Genomic DNA, 19717 nt, shown 5'->3' with positions numbered 1-19717 from the left:
TAATACAATCCTAAATATTTAACCAGAACAGTTAAGCAATAATTTGTACTGAATATGTGTTTGTGATTCTTTATCAGTTGACTGCAGCTTCAGCTCACTTATATTTCAGTTGTAAATTACATTTGTTTTAAATTTAGAATTGATGCAGATTGATGTCCAGTGTTAGATTTAAAAGGCTTGTATTATTATTTATTCTTAATCATCATTATTCTCACCTATGTTTGATATATTCCTCCCTATGACATTTTAAGCCACAAGCTTAATGCATTGATTTTGATCAGCATAACATAAAAAGTTTGATTTAAATCCAGTGGTCTTTCATTTCTGTCTTCAGTTTTCAGTTTACAAGTCAGCTTGCCTCCTTTTATGAGTTGGTGCCTGCGGGTGCTCAGCCTAAAAAAAATTGTACCTGTGCCAATGTTAAACTCTCTCAAATTGAGCTTGTCAGATGTAAATACCCTGAGCTGCCCCTGAACCACCCCTCCGCTCTTCCCCCCCCCCCCCCGCTTTCTCCATCATTGCATTTCATGTGTTACTCCCAAGATGAGGATGAGAAGGGTAACCTTTGCTAATCTCATTCAGAGGACCAGAACCAGCCTGGATAACTCTCTCCCTAGGTTTCTCAGAACCTGGTGGTTTTGCATGATGAAGGAATTTAGCATGCTGAGGACAGATTGTGTGTGCTCATACAACTATTCCACACAAAGCTTATTGAAAGATCAGTCACATGAGGCAAAATTATTTAATTTTGGACTGATACTAAAAATACACATGTGCCTATTAAAATGTTTGCTTTTCTGTTGTCCAGAGTAATTACTCCTCCTACACAGTCCTACTGTTCTATGTTGTTCAAGTTTTGGATATTGGATCTGGTTTGATACCTATGACTGACAAAGTTTAAACACGCCACTAAAATTATGTATGGATAGTGCTAGCATTGCTGGAGCACATGCCACTGAAATATATTGCTGATTCTCTTGTAATTAAACAATAATACAACGTTCCGCCAAGAAATTGGTTTATTAATGTGTACAGTATACTTTAAAAGTCTTATTGGTGAATAGTATTTTAATTGCTGAATTGTTTAGAGATCATAGTTTAATTCTGTTATGGTTCATTGTTGCTCTACTGTGTGTCATATGACCCATGATAGTTGTGTTTGAAAGAACAGCCAGCAGTCAGAACATTGTGTTTTAAAACTAAGTTGTAATTTAAGTCTATATTTTTCAAATCAGACGTTCTACAATTGTTAAAATGAGTAATTCAGTATCCCACAATTATCTCGTCTTGATCAAAATTTAACATTTAAAGATGTGTTCATTCTTAGTTAGCATTCATAGGGTTAAATCATGAAGGAAGTAGAATATAGCTGCTGCCTGTTTGACAGAATCTGCGCTGTTTACTTTCCCCACCCCCATTCCGTCATTACCTTCTGTGGTTCCCTTTCACAGCTCAGCGTCTATAGATGTAAGTGTTCGCAGATGTTAGTGAAACATTGACTGAATTACTGTATGTCCATTTTCCTCCAGGTAAGGGAGCTGAAGGTTGTGACTGCCTTTTCTTTATTTTAGAATATGGGAAATAGAGGGGGAATAGAGTTAATAGTAGAAGTGATTGAGTTAATAGAAATGCAGTCTGTGTCGATGAGTTTCCAATCAGTTTGAAGCCAGGCATACAGTACCTCTATATAGCATTAGGGCTGGTCGCATTTGGTTGAGGCATTTTCAATATAGAGAGCATAGTGTCATCTGGCACACACAGCCATTTATGAGATACATCAGACTATTGGACTGCTGCCCAGAATATTGCCGCAATACTTGTTGCGATTGGCTGTTCCCTCCATCAAGCATAGTTTCATGAGGAAAGCCAACTCCTTTTTTTAATCTGCAATAGCATGGCTGACTGCAGTATGCTGCCTTGTTAGTACTGCTTCCGTTCTTATCTCGAGTACATTGAAAGTGATCAACAGCTTCATACAATATAGCAGTGCTGGTTTAAATAGAGTGAAAGTAACTGTGCAAAAACATAATTTTGTTTTTTTTTTCTTTTATCAACAGGTCAGTGATAATAAGTGCCTTTTCTGAAGTCTGTGTTACTTGGAACTGCTCTTAGGTCAGTCTGCTCTTCTGAGACTTGTTTGCTGCCAGTTAGACAAATGTCTGGCCTAACGTGCAACTGAAAACAGAAAACGTTTCTGCTGCATCTGTAGCTGCTGCCTCATCTTAAACTGGCCGTAACATCAAAAACCGGAACAACAATCTGCTGCAAGAGGAACTAAACCAACATTCAGAGAGCTGAGTGTGCCGAATGCAGTAATATCAATAACTGGAAGTGACTCGAACGCGATTAGTATTCAATCAATGGGTGTGGTTGCATCGAAATAACTTTTTATTAAAAGCAGCAAAGTGCTGTGTCAGCAGAAATATATTTAAAACAGCCAACCGTTCCACAAAGAAGGGGTTAAAACCCCACAACTGAAGGCCACAGATCCCAACTGGTGACTGCTTGCTGACTGTTATCTGTTTTAATGTTGACTGGCACACAGCAAACCAAATCTCCAGCAGCATTTTATGAAGTAATTTTCTGCTTTTATGACCATTAAGAGGCATTTTTATATTTTAAAAAGAGCTATATTTTTGATTTTCATTCTGTTGGCTACTTCATTCTTTTCCCAAGAATCCTGATAGTAAGCTGTTCTGAACCACATTTCACTTTGACGATTTATTATGGCTGTAAACGTTACTCAAGTACGTGATACAAAATGGCTGACATTAGAAGTGTGCAGACAGTTTCAGAGAGGGACATGTTCACGTTCAGACCAGGAATGCAAGTTTGCACATCCACCAAAAAGCTGTCAGGTTGAAAATGGGCGAGTTATTGCATGCTTTGATTCCCTTAAGGTAAGGAATTTTAACATCAAGCATTTCAATAATGCAGTTTCTAGTTTTGTGGCACCATAGCCATTGATCTGCTTTGGAAACTTTAGCAATTGTAACTATCTTAGAAATGTGCATTCATGTTAGAATTTCACAAAAGTTTTAACTGTGTATTGAAAATTAGTATTCTGTGTTAAAATACAATACCTGCTTGTAGGAATGCATTAAAAATGTCTTTAAGGACCTCTATGAGAATGTTCAGATGATTGTTACATATTTACCTTATGGCCTCTTTGAAAATAGAGATTTTATCTCGAACTCATACTACTGCTATATAAAAATCCTCCTGTATAATCCACTTCTATTACTTACATCTTCAAGAGTCCAGACACTTGTATATCTCTCTGCAAAAACATATTCTAAAAACATTGTTTTCTGCCCTTCAAAGCTGCATACAAGACTTAATCGGCAAAATATCCTCCTCCCTTCTTTCTTCCTTTCAGTCTTTGCACTGTTCCCTTATCCTCAGTATCCATCGATGCCAAAATCCTTCTGCCCCTTCTCCCTTGATTTCTTTGCGCTATCATCCTGGCTCAGTCTTGCCCTTCTCATAAAGTTGACCTGGCTGCTTAACCTTGTTATTGCTCAAAGCCTCTCGACACTCAGGGTCTCAGTCATTTTTGAGACTAGCTCTGACTGCTACTTTGTCTCCTTTGCCACCTAGGTTCTCCTCCCACAGTCCCACTGCCCTCACCGTTTGATGATGGGAAAGCCTCCCAGTAATTAGGAGCATAGGAACAGGAGTAGGCCAATCAGCCCGTCCCCTCAGATTTTCTCATAACTTCCAAAACTCTCCATCCAGCATGACACCTCAGCTGTTGTAGGCTTATGAAACCATTTCCTCTCCTCTCAGTTTGTTTTGTTGGAAAAAAGGCATCAATCATTCTCCAGATCTGGTGTGCCATGTAACAGTCTCTACTGCCAACACTGCTATTCTAAGCTCGTCCTGGACGGCAAAGGGTCCTCTTCACAACTAAGCGCTTCCTCAAACTACTTCTGTCCTCTCCATTCTTGCTTCTAATGCCCAATGCAGGGAATTCATAGAGCTTTTAATATCAAGATTGAAATCATCCGAGCAGCTGTTTCCTCTGCTTCCTCTCACCTTCCATTCCAGTCTCCAACTTTTCCAGCAACTTGTCACTAAGCAGTATTTCCCTCATCAGTCCAATTATCCCCTTCAACTGCCTCTTCCATGGGATTTATCTCTTGCTCTTGAGGTTTCCTTCCTAATCTGCTACCACTCCTGGCCCCATGATACTCTTGATGGTTCCCTTGCTTTTAAGCACTGTCTTTCCACTTCAATACTGCTGCCATCACCCCTTTACACACAAAAACCCACCTTTGAGCCATTCATCACTTCATATGTTTTCCCTCTAAATTACCAGACTATGTCATTACCTCATAGCTCCATGACAGCCTTTGTAATATTGACAATGCTGCTGTGCCCCTTCTTCACCTCCTCAATCTTTTTGCAGCATTCAACACTGGTTGATCATATACTCCTGTGGTTCTGCCCTTGTGTGGTTCTACTCCTGTCTATTTGGACACAGCCAGCACATCTTTAGCAATGGCTTCCCTTTCCTTCACAGTATTATCATCTCTGGAATCTTCTGAAGATCTGTCCTTGCCCCCGCCCCACCCCAACCCACGCACTCCTTTTCCTGATTTATATAAGAAATAGGAGCAGGAGTAGGCCATTCAGCCCTTTGAGCCCACTCTGCCATTCAATGAGATCATGGCTGATCTACTTCAACACCATTTTCCTGCGCAAGCCCCATAAACCTTGATGTTTTTAATATGTAGAAATCTATCAATCTCAGTCTTGAACATACTCAATGACTGAGCCTCCACAGCCCTCTGGAGCAGAGAATTCCAAAGATTTACTACCCTCTGAGTGAAGAAACTCCTCCTTATCTCAGTCCTAAATGGCCTGCCCCTTATTCTGAGACTGTGTCCCCTGGTTCTGGCCTCCCTAGCCAGGGGAAACCTACTTCCTGCACCAACCCTGTCGAGCCCTGTAAGAATTTTCTATGTTTGAATGAGATCACCTCTCATTCTTCTTAACTCCAGAGAATAAAGACCCAGTCTATTTAATCGTTCCTCATTGGACAATCCCTCCATCCCAGGAATTAGTTTGTTGAATCTTCGTTGCACTCCCTCTATAGCAAGTGTATCTTTCCTTAGGTAAGGAGACCAAAACTGCACACAATACTCCAGGCGTGGTCTCAACAAGGCTCGATATAATTGCAGTAAGACATCTTTACTCCTACACTCAAATTCTCTTGTAATGAAGGCCAACATACAATTTGCCTTCTTAATTGCTTGCTGTATCTGCATGTTAGCTTTTTCAGTGACCCTTAGCGATCTGCTGGCATGGAGTCAGCTTCCACGTGCATGCTGATGACATCTAGCCGTACCTTTGGACCAGTCCTCTTGATTCTGTCATCACTTCTATGCTGTCAGACTACCCATCTGACATCAAGTTAAGGGTTCCTTCAGTTGAATGTCAGATAAACCAAAACCATTGTTTTTGATCACCACAAACTCTCCTTTTAATGCTGACTCCTTCCTCCTCCCTGGCCTCTCTCTTAGATTTAACAAATCATTCTCTCGATCCTGAGATGGGCTTGAAATCCCATATTTTCTCTGTCACCGAAACTGTTTATTTCAATGTCCACAGCATTGTTTGTCTCTGTCCCCACCTTATTCCCTCCAGTGTTAAAACCTCTGTTGGATATTTTTGTCACCTCTAGGCTTGATTGTTCCAATGCTCTCCTTACTGGCTTTTCTTTATCCACATTCCCAATTTATTCAAAATACAGTTGCTCGTACCCTGCCCGACACTAAGCCCACCTGTCCTTCCTTGCAGACTTACACTGGTTCAATGTATCCCAGTACTTTAAATTTAAAATTGTCATACTTGTCTTCTAATCTCTCGATGTCCTATTCTACTCCACCTGTACAACCTTCTCCAACTTACCTCCCACATCCTTCAGTCTTTTGACTTGCATCCTGCCCTCCTTCTGTCCCACTATTGGTGGCAGAGCTTTTAACGGCATATCGTTTGGAACTCCCTCCCAAAATCTCTTATTTGCCTTCCACCTTTTTAAGAAATCTTCTTAAAATCCATGTTCTCATACAAACTTTCAATTGAATGCCTAATTCCTAAACACTCTCCAGCTCAGTGAAGGATCATCTTACTCCAATTCTCTGAATTGGGATGTTTGTACGTTAAAGATACTATGTAATGCAAGTTCTTTTTGTTGTAGTAGGAGTGTCAGCTATAATCCAAGTGGTATTTATGGTATTTGTGGTATTTATAAAGGTGCTTTAATGTTTATATATTTACCTTGATCATAGTGAATTGTTGTTTGATGTGAAAACATACAATGATCTGATAGCTGCAACTGAAAATCATTGAGCTATAGGGTGCAAATTTTAATTCCATCTGCAACTGGCATTCAAAGCCACTTCTCTCATTTGGATAACTTCACAGAATTGTTTGCTAATCTGTATTGGTACTGCATGTGAGCAGACTATTCTGGTTCAGGCAGAGGGGAAGACCTGACTGGGCGAGTTTTGCAAGACTTTTGGATGGAGTGGGTGAGACATGAAGATGATGAGAAAGTAATAAACTAATGTAGATTCTGCTTGTGCTGGCTGATCCCCGAACAGTTCTGATAGGAATCATATTGAAGTCTAGGGACCAGGATATTTTGTTCAGTACAAGGAAGCAGGACTTTGATTCTTTTTGCTTTGGTGGAAAAGTTGAGACTCTCCAATAATCGTGCATTGTTACCATTCTTTTGCTACTGTAAAGGTATTGTACCATCTCAAGTCTTTGGTGCTCAAGGGTTGCATAATGGAATTTCTAACAGAATAGTGATAGCATTGTTAGGGTATGTTGTAAGAATAGCCCTTAACACAGCCTTTTGATTCACTTTTGCCTATTGTATGTATTTTTCTTTAAGGATTAAGTGATTGAAGTGCATTAAAGTCCTAAATTATCTATCTGCTGGACAGCAAAAATTTTCTATAGTTCAATAAAACTGTTAACATTTAATCAGGGAAAGACCTTTCAGTGTAGCGAACAACCTTCCATTCATTCTTATTGCCATGAATTCCCAACCCAGCTAAAAGATATTCTACAATTAGCTTGTTTTCAGTACTCTTCACTGAAGTTGTTATAAATCAGTTCATTGCCCATATTTATCTGAAAGGAGACATATTTAGAAAGCTAAACACTTTGTAATGCTAATTATAGGATCACAAAATCGATGTTCAGTCCACTTATCCATTTGGAAAGAACCTGCCTGCTGTCCTCCCTTTTGCAGCATCCAAAGATCTGTTAAATAATTCCAGGGAGATTTCCTCCATTACCTTACCCTGAAGTCCATTCGCTATTTATGTGAAGAAATTTTGATATCCTTCCAAGATTTTCTGTTCAGTAGTTTGGACCTGTGTTGTTATAGTTTGATTAGAAGTATTATTCCTGGGATATGTTAACTTTTAACCATTTCACTTCTGTACTTCTGAGGTCCTCTCTGTTATCCCTTTCAAGGATGAAAAGTTCAAACTTTTCCTGTTTTTCCTCATAATGAGTTCTCCTGCTGCCCTGACCAGTTTCTCCCACAGCCAGTACCATTAAAAACAGATTAATTGTTTGTTCTCCTAGTTACTGTTCGCTGGACTTTTGGGTCAGATGTGCCCACATAATAATTATATATCTCATCTACGTGCTGTCCCTTGGTGACATCATCCAAAAACAAAGCTTTGGTTTCCATGCATATGCTGATGAAACCCAGCTTTACCTCACCACCACCTCTCTTTGACCCCTTCTCTGTTTCTAAATTGTCACACTGCTAATCCAACATCCAGTACTGGATGAGCAGAAATTTCCTCCTACTAATTATTGGGAAGACCGAAGCCATTGTCTGTGGGCCCTACCAGAAAATCTGTTCCCTAGCCACTGATCCATCCCTCTCCCTGGCAACTGCCTGAGGCTGAACCAGACTGTTCGAACTTTGGTGTCATATTAGACCCCAAGATAAGCTTCCTACTGCATATCTGCATCATCACTAAGACCATTTACTTGCACCTCCGTAATATCATCCAACTCTGTCCCTACCTCAGCTCTTTTGTTGGTGAAACCCTCACTGATGCCTTTGTGACCTCTAGACTTGACTATTCCAATACTTTCCTGGCCAGCCTCCCATTTCCTACTCTACATAAACTTGAGGTCATCCAAACTCTGCTGTCTGTGTCCTATCTCGCACCAAGTCCTGTTTACCCATCACCCCTGTGCTCACTGAGCTACATTGGCTCCTGGTTAAGCAACGCCATTTAAAAATTCTCCTCATTTTCACATCCCTCCATGGCCTCACCCCTTCCTATCTCCGTAATCTTCTCCAGCTCTACAACCCTCCATTATCAGTGCTCCTCCAATTCTGGCTGCTTGCACATCCGCAATTTTAATTGCTCCATCGTTGGCGGCCCGCCTTCAGCTGACCAGGCCTTAAGCTCTGGAATTTCCTCCCTAAACCTCTTTGCCATCTCTCTTTTCTCCTTTTTAAAACGTTCTTTAAAAGCTACCTCTTTGACCAAGTCATTTTCCCTAATATCTCCTTATGTGGCTTGGTGTCAATTTTTTTTTGATGCTCCTGTGAAGTGTTTTGGGATGTTCTAGTGTTAAAGGTGCTATAAAAGCACATTGTTGAATTCAAAGTAATTAATTGTATGCAAAATGATTTGGGATGTTTCTTAAAACTCATTTTTTCCTTAAAACTCTCTTTCTTTGATGCTGCGATCTGTCTCCTGGGACTTTTATGCACAGCCTCCAGGACTTGAATGGTTGCCTTGTGACTCTGTCCAGAACTGGAGGCTTTATCAAAGTGTGATTTGATGAGTGTACTCTACAAGTGAGAAATGTCAATAATGCACAGAATACTTTTCCACTTCTTGCACTCTGTATCATCACGAGCCAGTCCCCAGCCAATAAATTGCATCCAGTGGAGTGAATCTCAACCATTGTCTTAAATTTGTAAATGTGTGACATTTTTCTCAATTATTTGAACTAGCAGTTTTATTTTACTATGTTGAACTGTGGTAGTTTGTACTGTGGAGGTGGAATTAGATTCAAACTAAAATTATTTATATCCTTGGGACCCTTATACCTTCTGATTGGCAAGAAGAGGACTCATTGCTGTTTTTGTAGGACCTTGCAGTGTGAAAGTTAGCTGTTGCATTTCCTGCAACAGCGATTACATGTCAAAAGTACACTATTGGCTGAAAAAGTGCTTCAGGAAGTTCTGAGGTTGTGAAAGGTGCTATACAAATGCAAGTTTGATCGTTCTTTTCACTGAGGTCAAGCTCAGCTCTCCGAGGTGAAAGAGCTGCCAGAACTTGCTGCCATTGAGGCCATTCTTGAAATTGGAGGAGCTTTTATGCAAAACCTTTTTAGGTGCTTTCTATCTCTTGTTTAAGTTAGCTCATTGTTCTACGTGGGCTGTCGTTTAAAGACTTGTCATTGGGTTGATTTTAACTTCTGTTTACTGAAATGTAATCCAGCAAAGCACTTGCTGGCATGCTGCCATTGAGATGAGACTATTTTATTGACCAGTTTAATCAAGGTACTGTGACAGAAGTGACTTCGCTATCCTTTCCAAAAGCCAGGAGGTAAGAGTGTCTGGAGGGATAAGCCCTCCAGACTAAACACTAAAATTATTTCATAAATTTTGGCATACATTTGTATATGTTGCTCACATAACAAGCATGGTTGTCTGCATGCCTGTTTATATTATCTTTATCTGAATATGGGTTATTACCATCGCTGAATACCCCACTATCAACATCCTGGGGGTTACCATTGACCAGAAACTGAACTGCACCAGCCACATAAATACTGTGGCTACAAGAACAGGTCAGAGGCTGGGAATTCTGCAGCAAGTAACCCACCTCCTGCATCCCCAAAGCCTGTCCGCCATCTACAAGGCACAAATCCGGAGTGTGATAGAATACTTGCCTGGATAAGTGCAGCTCCAACAACACTCAAGAAGCTCAACAACATCCAGGACAAAGCAGCCCTTTTGAATGGCACCCGACTCACCACCTTCAACATTCACTCCCTCCGCTACCAACACACAGTGGCAGCAGTCTGTACCATGTACAAGATGCACTGCAGCAACTCACCATGGCACCTTCGACAGCACCTTCCAAACCCGTGACCTCTTTCACGTAGAAGGATAAGAAAAACAGACGCACGGGAACACCACCAGCTGCAAGTTCCCCTCCAAGTCACAAACCATCCTGACTTGGAAATATATCGCCATTCCTTCACTGGCGCTGGTTCAAAATCTTGGAACTCCCTCCCTGACAGCATTGTAGGTGGACCAGCACGAGATGGACTGCAGTGTTCAAGAAGGCAGCTCACCATCACCTTCTCAAGCGCAATTAGGAATGGACAAAAAATGCTGGCCTTGCCAATGGCGGCCACACCCCATGAAACAAATAATGAGAAAAAAGTAGAGGTTGAAAATGTAATGTTGAAGCTTTGACCCTGTATATTTTCCACCTTCTTACAAAGGTAAATGAAAGATATGGTAATATTGAAAATCGAATTAAATCTAACATTTTAGTTTCAATATTGGAGTATTACAAATTTGTAAGATAAACAATAGCAGCAGGAATTTGCATTTATGTAAAGCACCGTTAAACATTCCCAAGGGTAGTGTCCTAGGTCCAACCATCTTCAGCTGCTTCATCAATGACCTTCCTTCAATCATAAGGTCAGAAGTGGGGATGTTCGCTGATGATTGCACAATGTTCACCATTCGTGACGACTCAGATACTGAAGCAGTCTGTGTAGAAATGCAGCAAGACTTGGACAATAATCCAGGCTTGGGCTGATAAGTGGCAAGTAACATTCGTGCCACACAGGTGCCAGGCAATGAACATCTCCAACAAGAGAGAATCTAACCATCTGCCCTTGACGTTCAATGACATTACCATCGCTGAATTCCCCCACTGTCAACATCCTAGGGGCTACCATTGACCAGAAACTGAAATGGAGTAGCCACATAAATACTATGGTTATAAGAACAGGTCATAGGCTGGGAATTCTGCAGCAAGTAACCTACCTCCTGACTCCCCAAAGCCTGTCCATCATCTACAAGGCACAAGTCAGGAGTGTGATGGAGTACTCTCCACTTGCCTGGATGGATGCAGCTCCAACAACACTCAAGCTCGACACCACCCAGGGCAAAGCAACCCACTTGATTGGCACCCCATCCATAAACGTTCACTCCCTCCACCATCGATGCACAGTGGCAGCAGTGTGTACCATCTGCAAGATGCACTGCAGCAACGCACCAAGGCTCCTTAGACAGCACCTTCCAAACCCGCAACCTCTACCAACTAGAAGGACAAGGGCAGAAAATGTATGGGAACACCACCACCTGCAAGTTCCCCTCCACGTCACACATCATCCTGACTTGGAACTATATCGCCGTTCCTTCACTGTTACTCGGTCAAAATCCTGGAACTCCCTTCCTAACGGCACTGTGGGTGTACCTACCTCCCATGGATTGCAGTGGTTCAAGAAGGCAGCTCACCACCACCTTCTCAAGGGCAATTAGGGGTGGGCAATAAATGCTGGCCTAGCCAGCGACACCCACATCCCATGAATTAATTATTTTTAAAATTTTTACACAGAGCCACAGAAGGAGATATCACGGCAGATGACCAAAAGCTTGGTCAGAGGTAGGTTTTAAGGAATATCTGAAAGGAGGAAAGGGATGTGGAAAGGCAGATTATGGAGGAGGAAATAAAGTTAAATTGTTTACCTTCACTCTCAGCTGTTTCAGGCTATAAATGCTGATACTCTAAGGGACACGCCATTGAACCATCAGAACACAAACTATGATCTCAAACACCCTGATTGCTTGTTTTAGTGTTCCGTACACCCTTTTCCACTATCTGAACAAGTTGCTTTTCATGACATTTCCACTCCCCACCTTCCCACCCCAAGCTGTCATTTTAATTCTCCACCCCACCCTAACCGACGTCCCTCTAAAATGTTGTTGCATGTGGCCAGTTTTTCCAATGCATGGTCCTTGTAAAGATATTTTCCCATGCCCACAGGCAGGCAAGTGGACAAGGCCTGCGCAGTACCTTCCTAGGCTGCTGCACGTTCACACATGCGTGCATCTTAGTGGGAACATTGACCCTGACCTCTTTGTTCTCTGCCTCCCATGCTGTTTCAGTGAAGCTCAACCTAAGCTCGCAGAACAGCACCTTGTCTTTGGATTAGGCACTTTACAGCCTTCTGGACTCAACATCGAGTTCAACAAATTCAGATCAGATTTTGTTTTTCTTGTTTTATCTTGGATGCCGGTGGGAGGATGCCGGCATCCACCTACCCCTGTGTAGGGGCCCGAACAACCCCACTGCCTTGTGGGCGTCTCGGGAGAGACCAAGGCTAAGGGAGTAAACCTTAACAGAAAATCCGGAGCGGAACCCCGAAGGCAGTCAAGTCACCTTTGGCATGTTTCCGGCAGTTCCTGCAGCCATACCGGTGCCAAACGTCGTGCTCTGCACTCCTTTGGACCCCACCAGGAAGGCCGAGAGGGGGGTTTCGACGCTTGGGCAACTCACAACCTCCATACATCCGCCCAGGCATGCACCATGGAGAGCACTCCATAGTCGCCTCACAGCGACCAAATCAACACGGAAGGCAGCAGTTACGGGTTATAAGTCCAGCTCAGTTGGCGTAGAGATTGGGCGCCACGGGTTGCCTTTGTCGGTGGGAGAGGTCATCGCATCTCACTGGACAGATACCGCCCGCCTCAAACCGGGCAGCTGGTAAGGTTCTGTCCCGCCACAGTCCACCTGCTTCAATGGGTGCTTGGAGCTCAGGGTCATTGCCCGACAAGTGGACTGCAACACCGCACCAAACAGCACGACCAAAAAAGGAAAGAAGGTACCAGCCCTTCGTTTTGCAAGCTGGAACGTCAGAACTGTGTGTCCTGGCCTGTCGGAAGACCTTACACAAATCAACGATTCTTGGAAGACCGCCATCATTAACAACGAGCTCAGTAGACTCAACGTAGATATTGCAGCACTTCAGGAGACACGCCTCCCTGCTAGCGGATCTCGAAGAGAGCCTTCTTCTGGCAGGGTAGGGATCCTGAAGAACCAAGACAGCATGGAGTGGGCTTCGCCATCAGAAACTCCTTGCTCAGCATGATAGAGCCACCCTCAAATGGCTCGGAACGCATACTGTCCATCCGTCTGTTCACCGCCTCTGGTCTAGTACACCTACTCAGCATCTATGCTCCAACACTCTGCTCCCCACCTGAAGCTAAAGACCAGTTCTACGAGGAACTCCATAATAGTAGCATCCCCAACACCGAACACCTGTTCCTGCTTGGGGGACTTTAATGCCAGGGTTGGGGCCGACCATGACTCATGGCCCTCCTGTCTTGGGCGCTATGGCACTGGTAGGATGAATGAGAATGGTCAGAGACTGCTTGAGTTATGTACGTATCATAACCTCTGCATCACCAACTCATTCTTTCACACTAAACCCTGTCACCAGGTTTCTTGGAGGCACCCAAGATCACGCCGTTGGCACCAGCTGGACCTCATCACAAGGTGAGCCTCTCTAAACAGCGTTCAAATCTCACGCAGCTTCCACAGTACAGACTGCGACATCGACCACTCCCTGGTGTGCAGCATGGTTAGCCTCAAACCAAAGAAGCTGCATCACTCCAAGCAGATGGGCCGCCCGCGCATCAACACTGGCAGAATTTCTCATCCACAGCTGTTGAGTAAGTTTCTAAATTCACTCAAAAAAGCCCTTCAAAACACTCCCACAGGGGATGCTGAGACCAAGTGGGCCCACATCAGAGATGCCATCTATGACTCAGCAATGACCACCTATGGCAAACGTGTGAAGCGGAATGCAGACTGGTTTCAATCTCACATTAAAGAGCTGGAACCTGTCATAGCCGCTAAGAGCACTGCACTGCTGAACTACAAGAAAGCCCCCAGCGAGTTAACATCCGCAGCACTTAAAGCAGCCAGAAGCACTGCACAAAGAACAGCCAGGTGCTGCGCAAATGACTACTGGCAACACCTATGCAGTCATATTCAGCTGGCCTCTGACACTAGAAATATCAGAGGAATGTATGATGGCATTAAGAGGGCTTTTGGGCCAACCATCATGAAGATCGCCCCTCTCGAATCTAAATCAGGGGACACAATCACTGACCAACGCAAGCAAATGGACCGCTGGGGGGAACACTACCTAGAACTGTACTCCAGGGAGAATGTTGTCACTGAGACCGCCCTCAATGCAGCCCAGTCTCTGCCAGTCATGGATGAGCTGGACGTACTGCCAACAAAATCGGAACTCAGTGATGCCATTGATTCTCTAGCCAGTGGAAAAGCCCCTGGGAAGGACGGCATTACCCCTGAAATAATCAAGAGTGCCGAGCCTGCTATACTTTCAGCACTGTACGAACTGCTTTGCCTGTGCTGGGACAAGGGAGCAGTACCACAGGCCATGCGCGATGCCAATATCATCACCCTCTATAAGAACAAGGGTGACCGCGGTGACTGCAACAACTACCGTGGAATCTCCCCGCTCAGCATAGTGGGGAAAGTCTTCACTCGAGTCGCTTTAAACAGGCTCCAGAAGCTGGCTGAGCGTGTCTACCCTGAGGCACAGTGTGGCTTTCGAGCACAGAGATCCACCATTGACATGCTGTTCTCCCTTCGACAGCTACAGGAGAAATGCCACGAACAACAGATGCCCCTCAACGTTGCTTTCATTGATCTCACCAATGCCTTTGACCTCGTCAGCAGACGTGGTCTCTTCAGACTACTAGAAAAGATTGGACGCCCACCTAAGCTACTAAGTATCATCACCTCACTCCATGACAATATGAAAGGCACAATTCAGCATAGCAGCGCCTCATCAGACCCCTTTCCTATCCTGAGTGGCGTGAAACAGGGCTGTGTTCTCGCACCTACACTGTTTGGGATCATCTTCTCCCAGCTGCTCTCACATGCGTTCAAGTTTTCAGAAGAAGGAATTTTCCTCCACACAAGATCAGGTGGCAGGTTGTTCAACCTTGCCCGTTTAAGAGCAAAGACCAAAGTACGGAAAGTCCTCATCAGGGAACTCCTCTTTGCTGATCATGCTGCATTAACATCTCACACAGAAGAGTGTCTGCAGAGACTCATCCACAGGTTTGTGGCTGCCTGCACCGAATTTGGCCTAACCATCAGCCTCAAGAAAACGAACATCATGGGACAGGACGTCACAAATGCCCCATCCATAAATATCGGCGCCCACACTCTGGAAGTGGTTCAAGAGTTCACCTACCTAGGCTCAACTATCACCAGTAACCTGTCTCTCGATGCAGAAATCAACAAGCGCATGGGAAAGGCTTCCACTGCTATGTCCAGACTGGCCAAGAGAGTGTGGGAAAATGGCGCACTGACACAGAACACAAAAGTCCAAGTGTATCAAGCCTGTGTCCTCAGTCCGCTCTATGACAGCGAGGCCTGGACAACGTACGTCAGCCAAGAGCGACGCCTCAATTCATTCCATCTTCGCTGCCTCCGGAGAATCCTTGGCATCAGGTGGCAGGACCGTATCTCCAACACAGAAGTCCTCGAGGCGGCCAACATCCCCAGCATATACACCCTACTAAGCCAGCGGCGCCTGAGATGGCTTGGCCATGTGAGCCGCATGGAAGATGGCAGGATCCCCAAGGACACATTGTACAGCGAGCTCATCTCTGGTATCAGACCCACCGGCCGTCCTTGTCTCCGCTTTAAAGACATCAGCAAACGCGACATGAAGTCCTGTGACATTGATCACAAGTCGTGGGAGTCAGTTGCCAGCGATTGCCAGAGCTGGTGGGCAGCCATAAAGGCGGGGCTAAAGTGTGGCGAGTCGAAGAGACTTAGCAGTTGGCAGGAAAACAGACAGAGGCGCAAGGGGAGAGCCAACTGTGTAACAGCCCTGTCAACCAATTTTATCTGCAGCACCTGTGGAAGAGTCCGTCACTCTAGAATTGGCCTTTATAGCCCCTCCAGGCGCAGCTTCACAAACCACTGACCACCTCCAGGCGCTTACCCATTGTCTCTTGAGATGAGGAGGCCAAAGAAGAAGTGTTTTCTCTTGCTTTGTTTGTTGGACAGCAGCAGTTGTTGATGATTCTGTTATTCCTATTTACTGTCCTCTCGACCCATCTTATGTTTCTTTACTTGTCCCAGTACCATACATTTCTGCCTTGCACTATCATCTTTTATCATTAGTCTCTCCTGCTTTCCACCCTATCACACACCTTCCCTTTTGTTCTCCCTCCACCCCCTCTGTCTCAGTACTTGCTTAAAACGTGTGATATCCCGTAGCTTTTTCCACTTCTGACAAAAGGCCAACGACCTGAAACATTAACTCGCTTTCTCTCCCTACAGATACTGCCAGACCTGAGTATTTCCAGCACTTTGTTTTTATTTCCACTATCCAGCAAAGAGATCAAGGCTGGCATACTGTCCTACTCGGCTAATTAAATCCAACATCTACAGAACGTGCTGGCTCCCTATGATTGCTTACCCATGTTTACATTGCATTACCTAATACAGTTTTTTAAAAATAAGGTTGCTTACTTACTGCCTGGTTTCAGTGGGATATGTGCCTTTTTTCCAGCACAATTACTAAATCTACTCTGTTTAAAAAAAAACATTATTTACCAAAATCATTGCATGGGAAACGATTTACAGAATCTAACAGCCTTTTCTCAGGCAGTGTTTTTCTGGCAAGAGCCCTTTAATTCACTGTGTGCTGCTTTTAAAAACTACATCATACTAAAATCTATCAGTTGAAATAAATGAAGGGGAAATTATTCAGTTTGCTATTTGTAGCAACATCTTCAATTTCTCTTGTGAACAGAAGAACCTTTGATGATTGACCAATCTATTAAGGTACTTATCATTTTTAATTTGCAGTAACAATGAAAAATCCCCATCATGTAAAGGTTTGCGAAACAGTGGTTGAGCATTATTTAAAATTAAACAGAAAATCTTCATAATGCATCTTATTAGCAACAAACCAGTTCAAATTCAACTCCATGTTATGCATCTTCTACACACATTCACATATAAAGCTATTATAATTGGCATCTTTCCAGCTACAAAAGATGATGGATATGCAACAAACAGTCCATTTAGGTGGGGTGTCTTCTCTTGGTGCACATCTTCTGATGGTTGTGAAGTTCAATCCCTGACAGGCAGGTTCTGCCACAAGTGCTGCACATGAAGCTGCCAAGTGACGCTGTGAGTTGTTGTTCTTAATGTTGGCGTCTGTTGCCAAGCTGCTGTAGCAACTGGTCATCGTGGTAGTGCACACCAGTCCACAGGATGTGTTGCCATTTCCCTCTTCCACCAGCTCGTGACTCCCAGGTGCGATAGGCGATATTTAGGGCCTTCATATCACACTGGAAAGCATCCTTGAAGCAGAGCTTTGGTCGTCTGGCCCCGGCTACCTCACCATACCGAAGGTCCTTGGGTATGCGACCTTCTTGTATCCTGTGGACATGTCCGATCCACCAAAGCCGCCTCTATTTGATTAGTGTCAACGCACTTGCGAGCTCCGTCTTTGAGAGGGCTGTGATTTTGTCCTGCCAGGATATACCCATAATGTTTTGGACAAACTTGCATAAAACACTGGTTTGGCCTCAACTGGAGTATTATACACTTTCGTAAGGATGTGAAGGCATTAGAGAGGGTGCAGAAAAGATTCACAGGAATGGTTCCAGGGACGAGGAACTTCAGTTAAATGAATCGGTGAGCGAAGCTGAGGCTGTTCTTCTTGGAGAAGAGAAGATTCAAAGGAGATTTGATAGAACTGTTCAAAATCATGAGGTGTCTGGACAGAGTAGATAGGGAGAAACCCTTCCCATTGGCTGAAGGATCCAGAACCAGAGGACACCGATTTAAGGTGGTTGGCAAAGAAAGCAACGGGGACATGAAGAAACTTTTTTTTATGCAGCGAGTGGTTCGGATCTGGACTGCACTGCCTGAGAGTGTGGTGGAGGCAGATTCAATTGACGCCTTCAAAAGAGAATTGGATAATTAGCTAAAGAGAATTAGATAATTAGCTAAAGAGAAAAAATTTGCAGGGTTCTGGGGAAAAGGCAGTGGAGTGTAACTATTTGAATTGCCCTTGAGAGCCGGCACAAACACGATGGGCCGAATGGCCTCCTTCTGTGCTGTAACCTTTCCATGATTCTATGATCAAAGCTATTTGGCGCATCTTAGTTGATCTATCCAAAGATTTTCCCCCCCCCCCCCCCCCACCCCACCCCCTCCCCATTTCAGCATCCAACAATTTCTTATAAGATTCCAGGGTTGGACCTATTCTTCCTGGAAGTCTGTCTTTTCACTGATTCTTTGTGTGTTGATAAATTTCCAGGCATCAATTGTAAATTTACATTTCACTTGAATCCGTTTGCTGTTGTCCTACTCTTGTTATTTCATCTATAATATGTATTTTTTGTCTATCCGCACTTTTTTGATTGTTTGCTGGATTTGGTGGGCGGAGCCTGGCACACACAGGCACATGGAGCGCGTGGAGGACTGGAGCACGAGAGACATGTGCCGCTGCCAAAGGTTGGTGGCGGCATAGTTTGGGGGAGGGTGGTGGTGGGGGGCATTGTTGGTAGAGAAAAAGAACAGCAGAAGGTTAGGTGTGCCTTGGCTGTTGGGTTTGTGGGGGTGGGGGGGGGGCGGGCGGTTGGTGTGGCATGGAAATGATGGGGCAGTGATTGGAATGGGGCGGGGCTGGACAGCATGGGAGGGGATTTTGGGGAGGGGGAACAGCTTGGGAGGTGGCATGGGTGGGTTGTGGTAGGGAAACCGCATGGGGGGGGACAGCATAGGTTGTGGTAGGTGGGCTGTGGGGAGATGGCATGGTAGGGTGTGGAATGAGGGATAGAGATAGCATAGGAAGAAGACTGGGGATGGGATGGGATCATATGAGAGGGATGAAAAGGATGGGATGGGGATTTGAATAAGTACTGTTGCAGTAAAGGTACTAATTTCACCACAAATGTTTTGTGGGTCTCTGTTAGTTTAAAGTAATATTCTGGATTAAAAACAGAAAATGCTGAAAATACTCAACAGGTCAGGCAGCATCTGTTGAGAGAGAAGCAGAGTTAATGTTTCAGTCTGATGACTTTTTATTAAAAACATTATTTTCTGCATTAATATTTTCCATAGCATATATTATATATGCCTGTAAAAGATCACTTCTTGGATGTCTTATTTTCTTGAAAACTCTCCAGTCTTTCTTCATACCTCAGTCCTTTGATACTACGAATTAGCTTATGTGGATCTTTGGCTTACCGAGTCGGTAAGCTCCCCAAAACCTGAGGCATTGCGTTCTTTTCGCAGATTGAAAGGGTTAAATAGAATCATGGAGCACAGAAGGAGGCCATTTCACCCATTGTGCTTGTATTGACTCCTTGAAAGAGCTACACAAGTAGCCCCACTCCTCCTGCTCTTTCCCTATAGCCTTGTAAATCTTTCCTGCAAATACTGATGGGTTGTTTGACAAAGTCATTGGAGTCACAAGAGAAAAGACCAACTTAATTTACCTTGGTCATTATGTCCTCAGGTGATGTGTGTTGGTATGAGAACTTGTTAAGACTAAATGCATAATTCAGTCAGACAACATACATTTTCCATAAAAGTAAAATATTTTTCTTTTA

The 19717-nt window shown here is 43.9% G+C and overlaps 1 protein-coding gene across 13 annotated transcripts in view; it reads left to right on the top strand.

Moving 5' to 3' along the window:
* mbnl2 (muscleblind-like splicing regulator 2) overlaps positions 1-19717 on the top strand; it is a 176539-nt gene that overhangs the window by 69697 nt on the left and 87125 nt on the right. For 10 of the 13 annotated variants that reach the window (XM_068034269.1, XM_068034268.1, XM_068034261.1 and 7 more), the window contains one exon: positions 2058-2900. In XM_068034269.1, coding sequence (XP_067890370.1) covers positions 2727-2900 — 174 coding nt within the window. In that variant the 5' untranslated portion in view covers positions 2058-2726. Of the gene's footprint in view, positions 1-1411; positions 1530-1860; positions 1920-2057; positions 2901-19717 lie in introns of those variants that run through there. The other 3 variants (XM_068034266.1, XM_068034262.1, XM_068034264.1) reach the window with 3 other exon arrangements.

This window comes from Heterodontus francisci, chromosome 6 (genome assembly GCF_036365525.1).
Source record: "Heterodontus francisci isolate sHetFra1 chromosome 6, sHetFra1.hap1, whole genome shotgun sequence".
In the NCBI taxonomy this organism is placed as follows: domain Eukaryota; kingdom Metazoa; phylum Chordata; class Chondrichthyes; order Heterodontiformes; family Heterodontidae; genus Heterodontus; species Heterodontus francisci.
The sequence above is the reverse complement of the archived record's forward strand: the minus strand, read 5'-3'. Positions and strand labels throughout refer to the sequence as shown.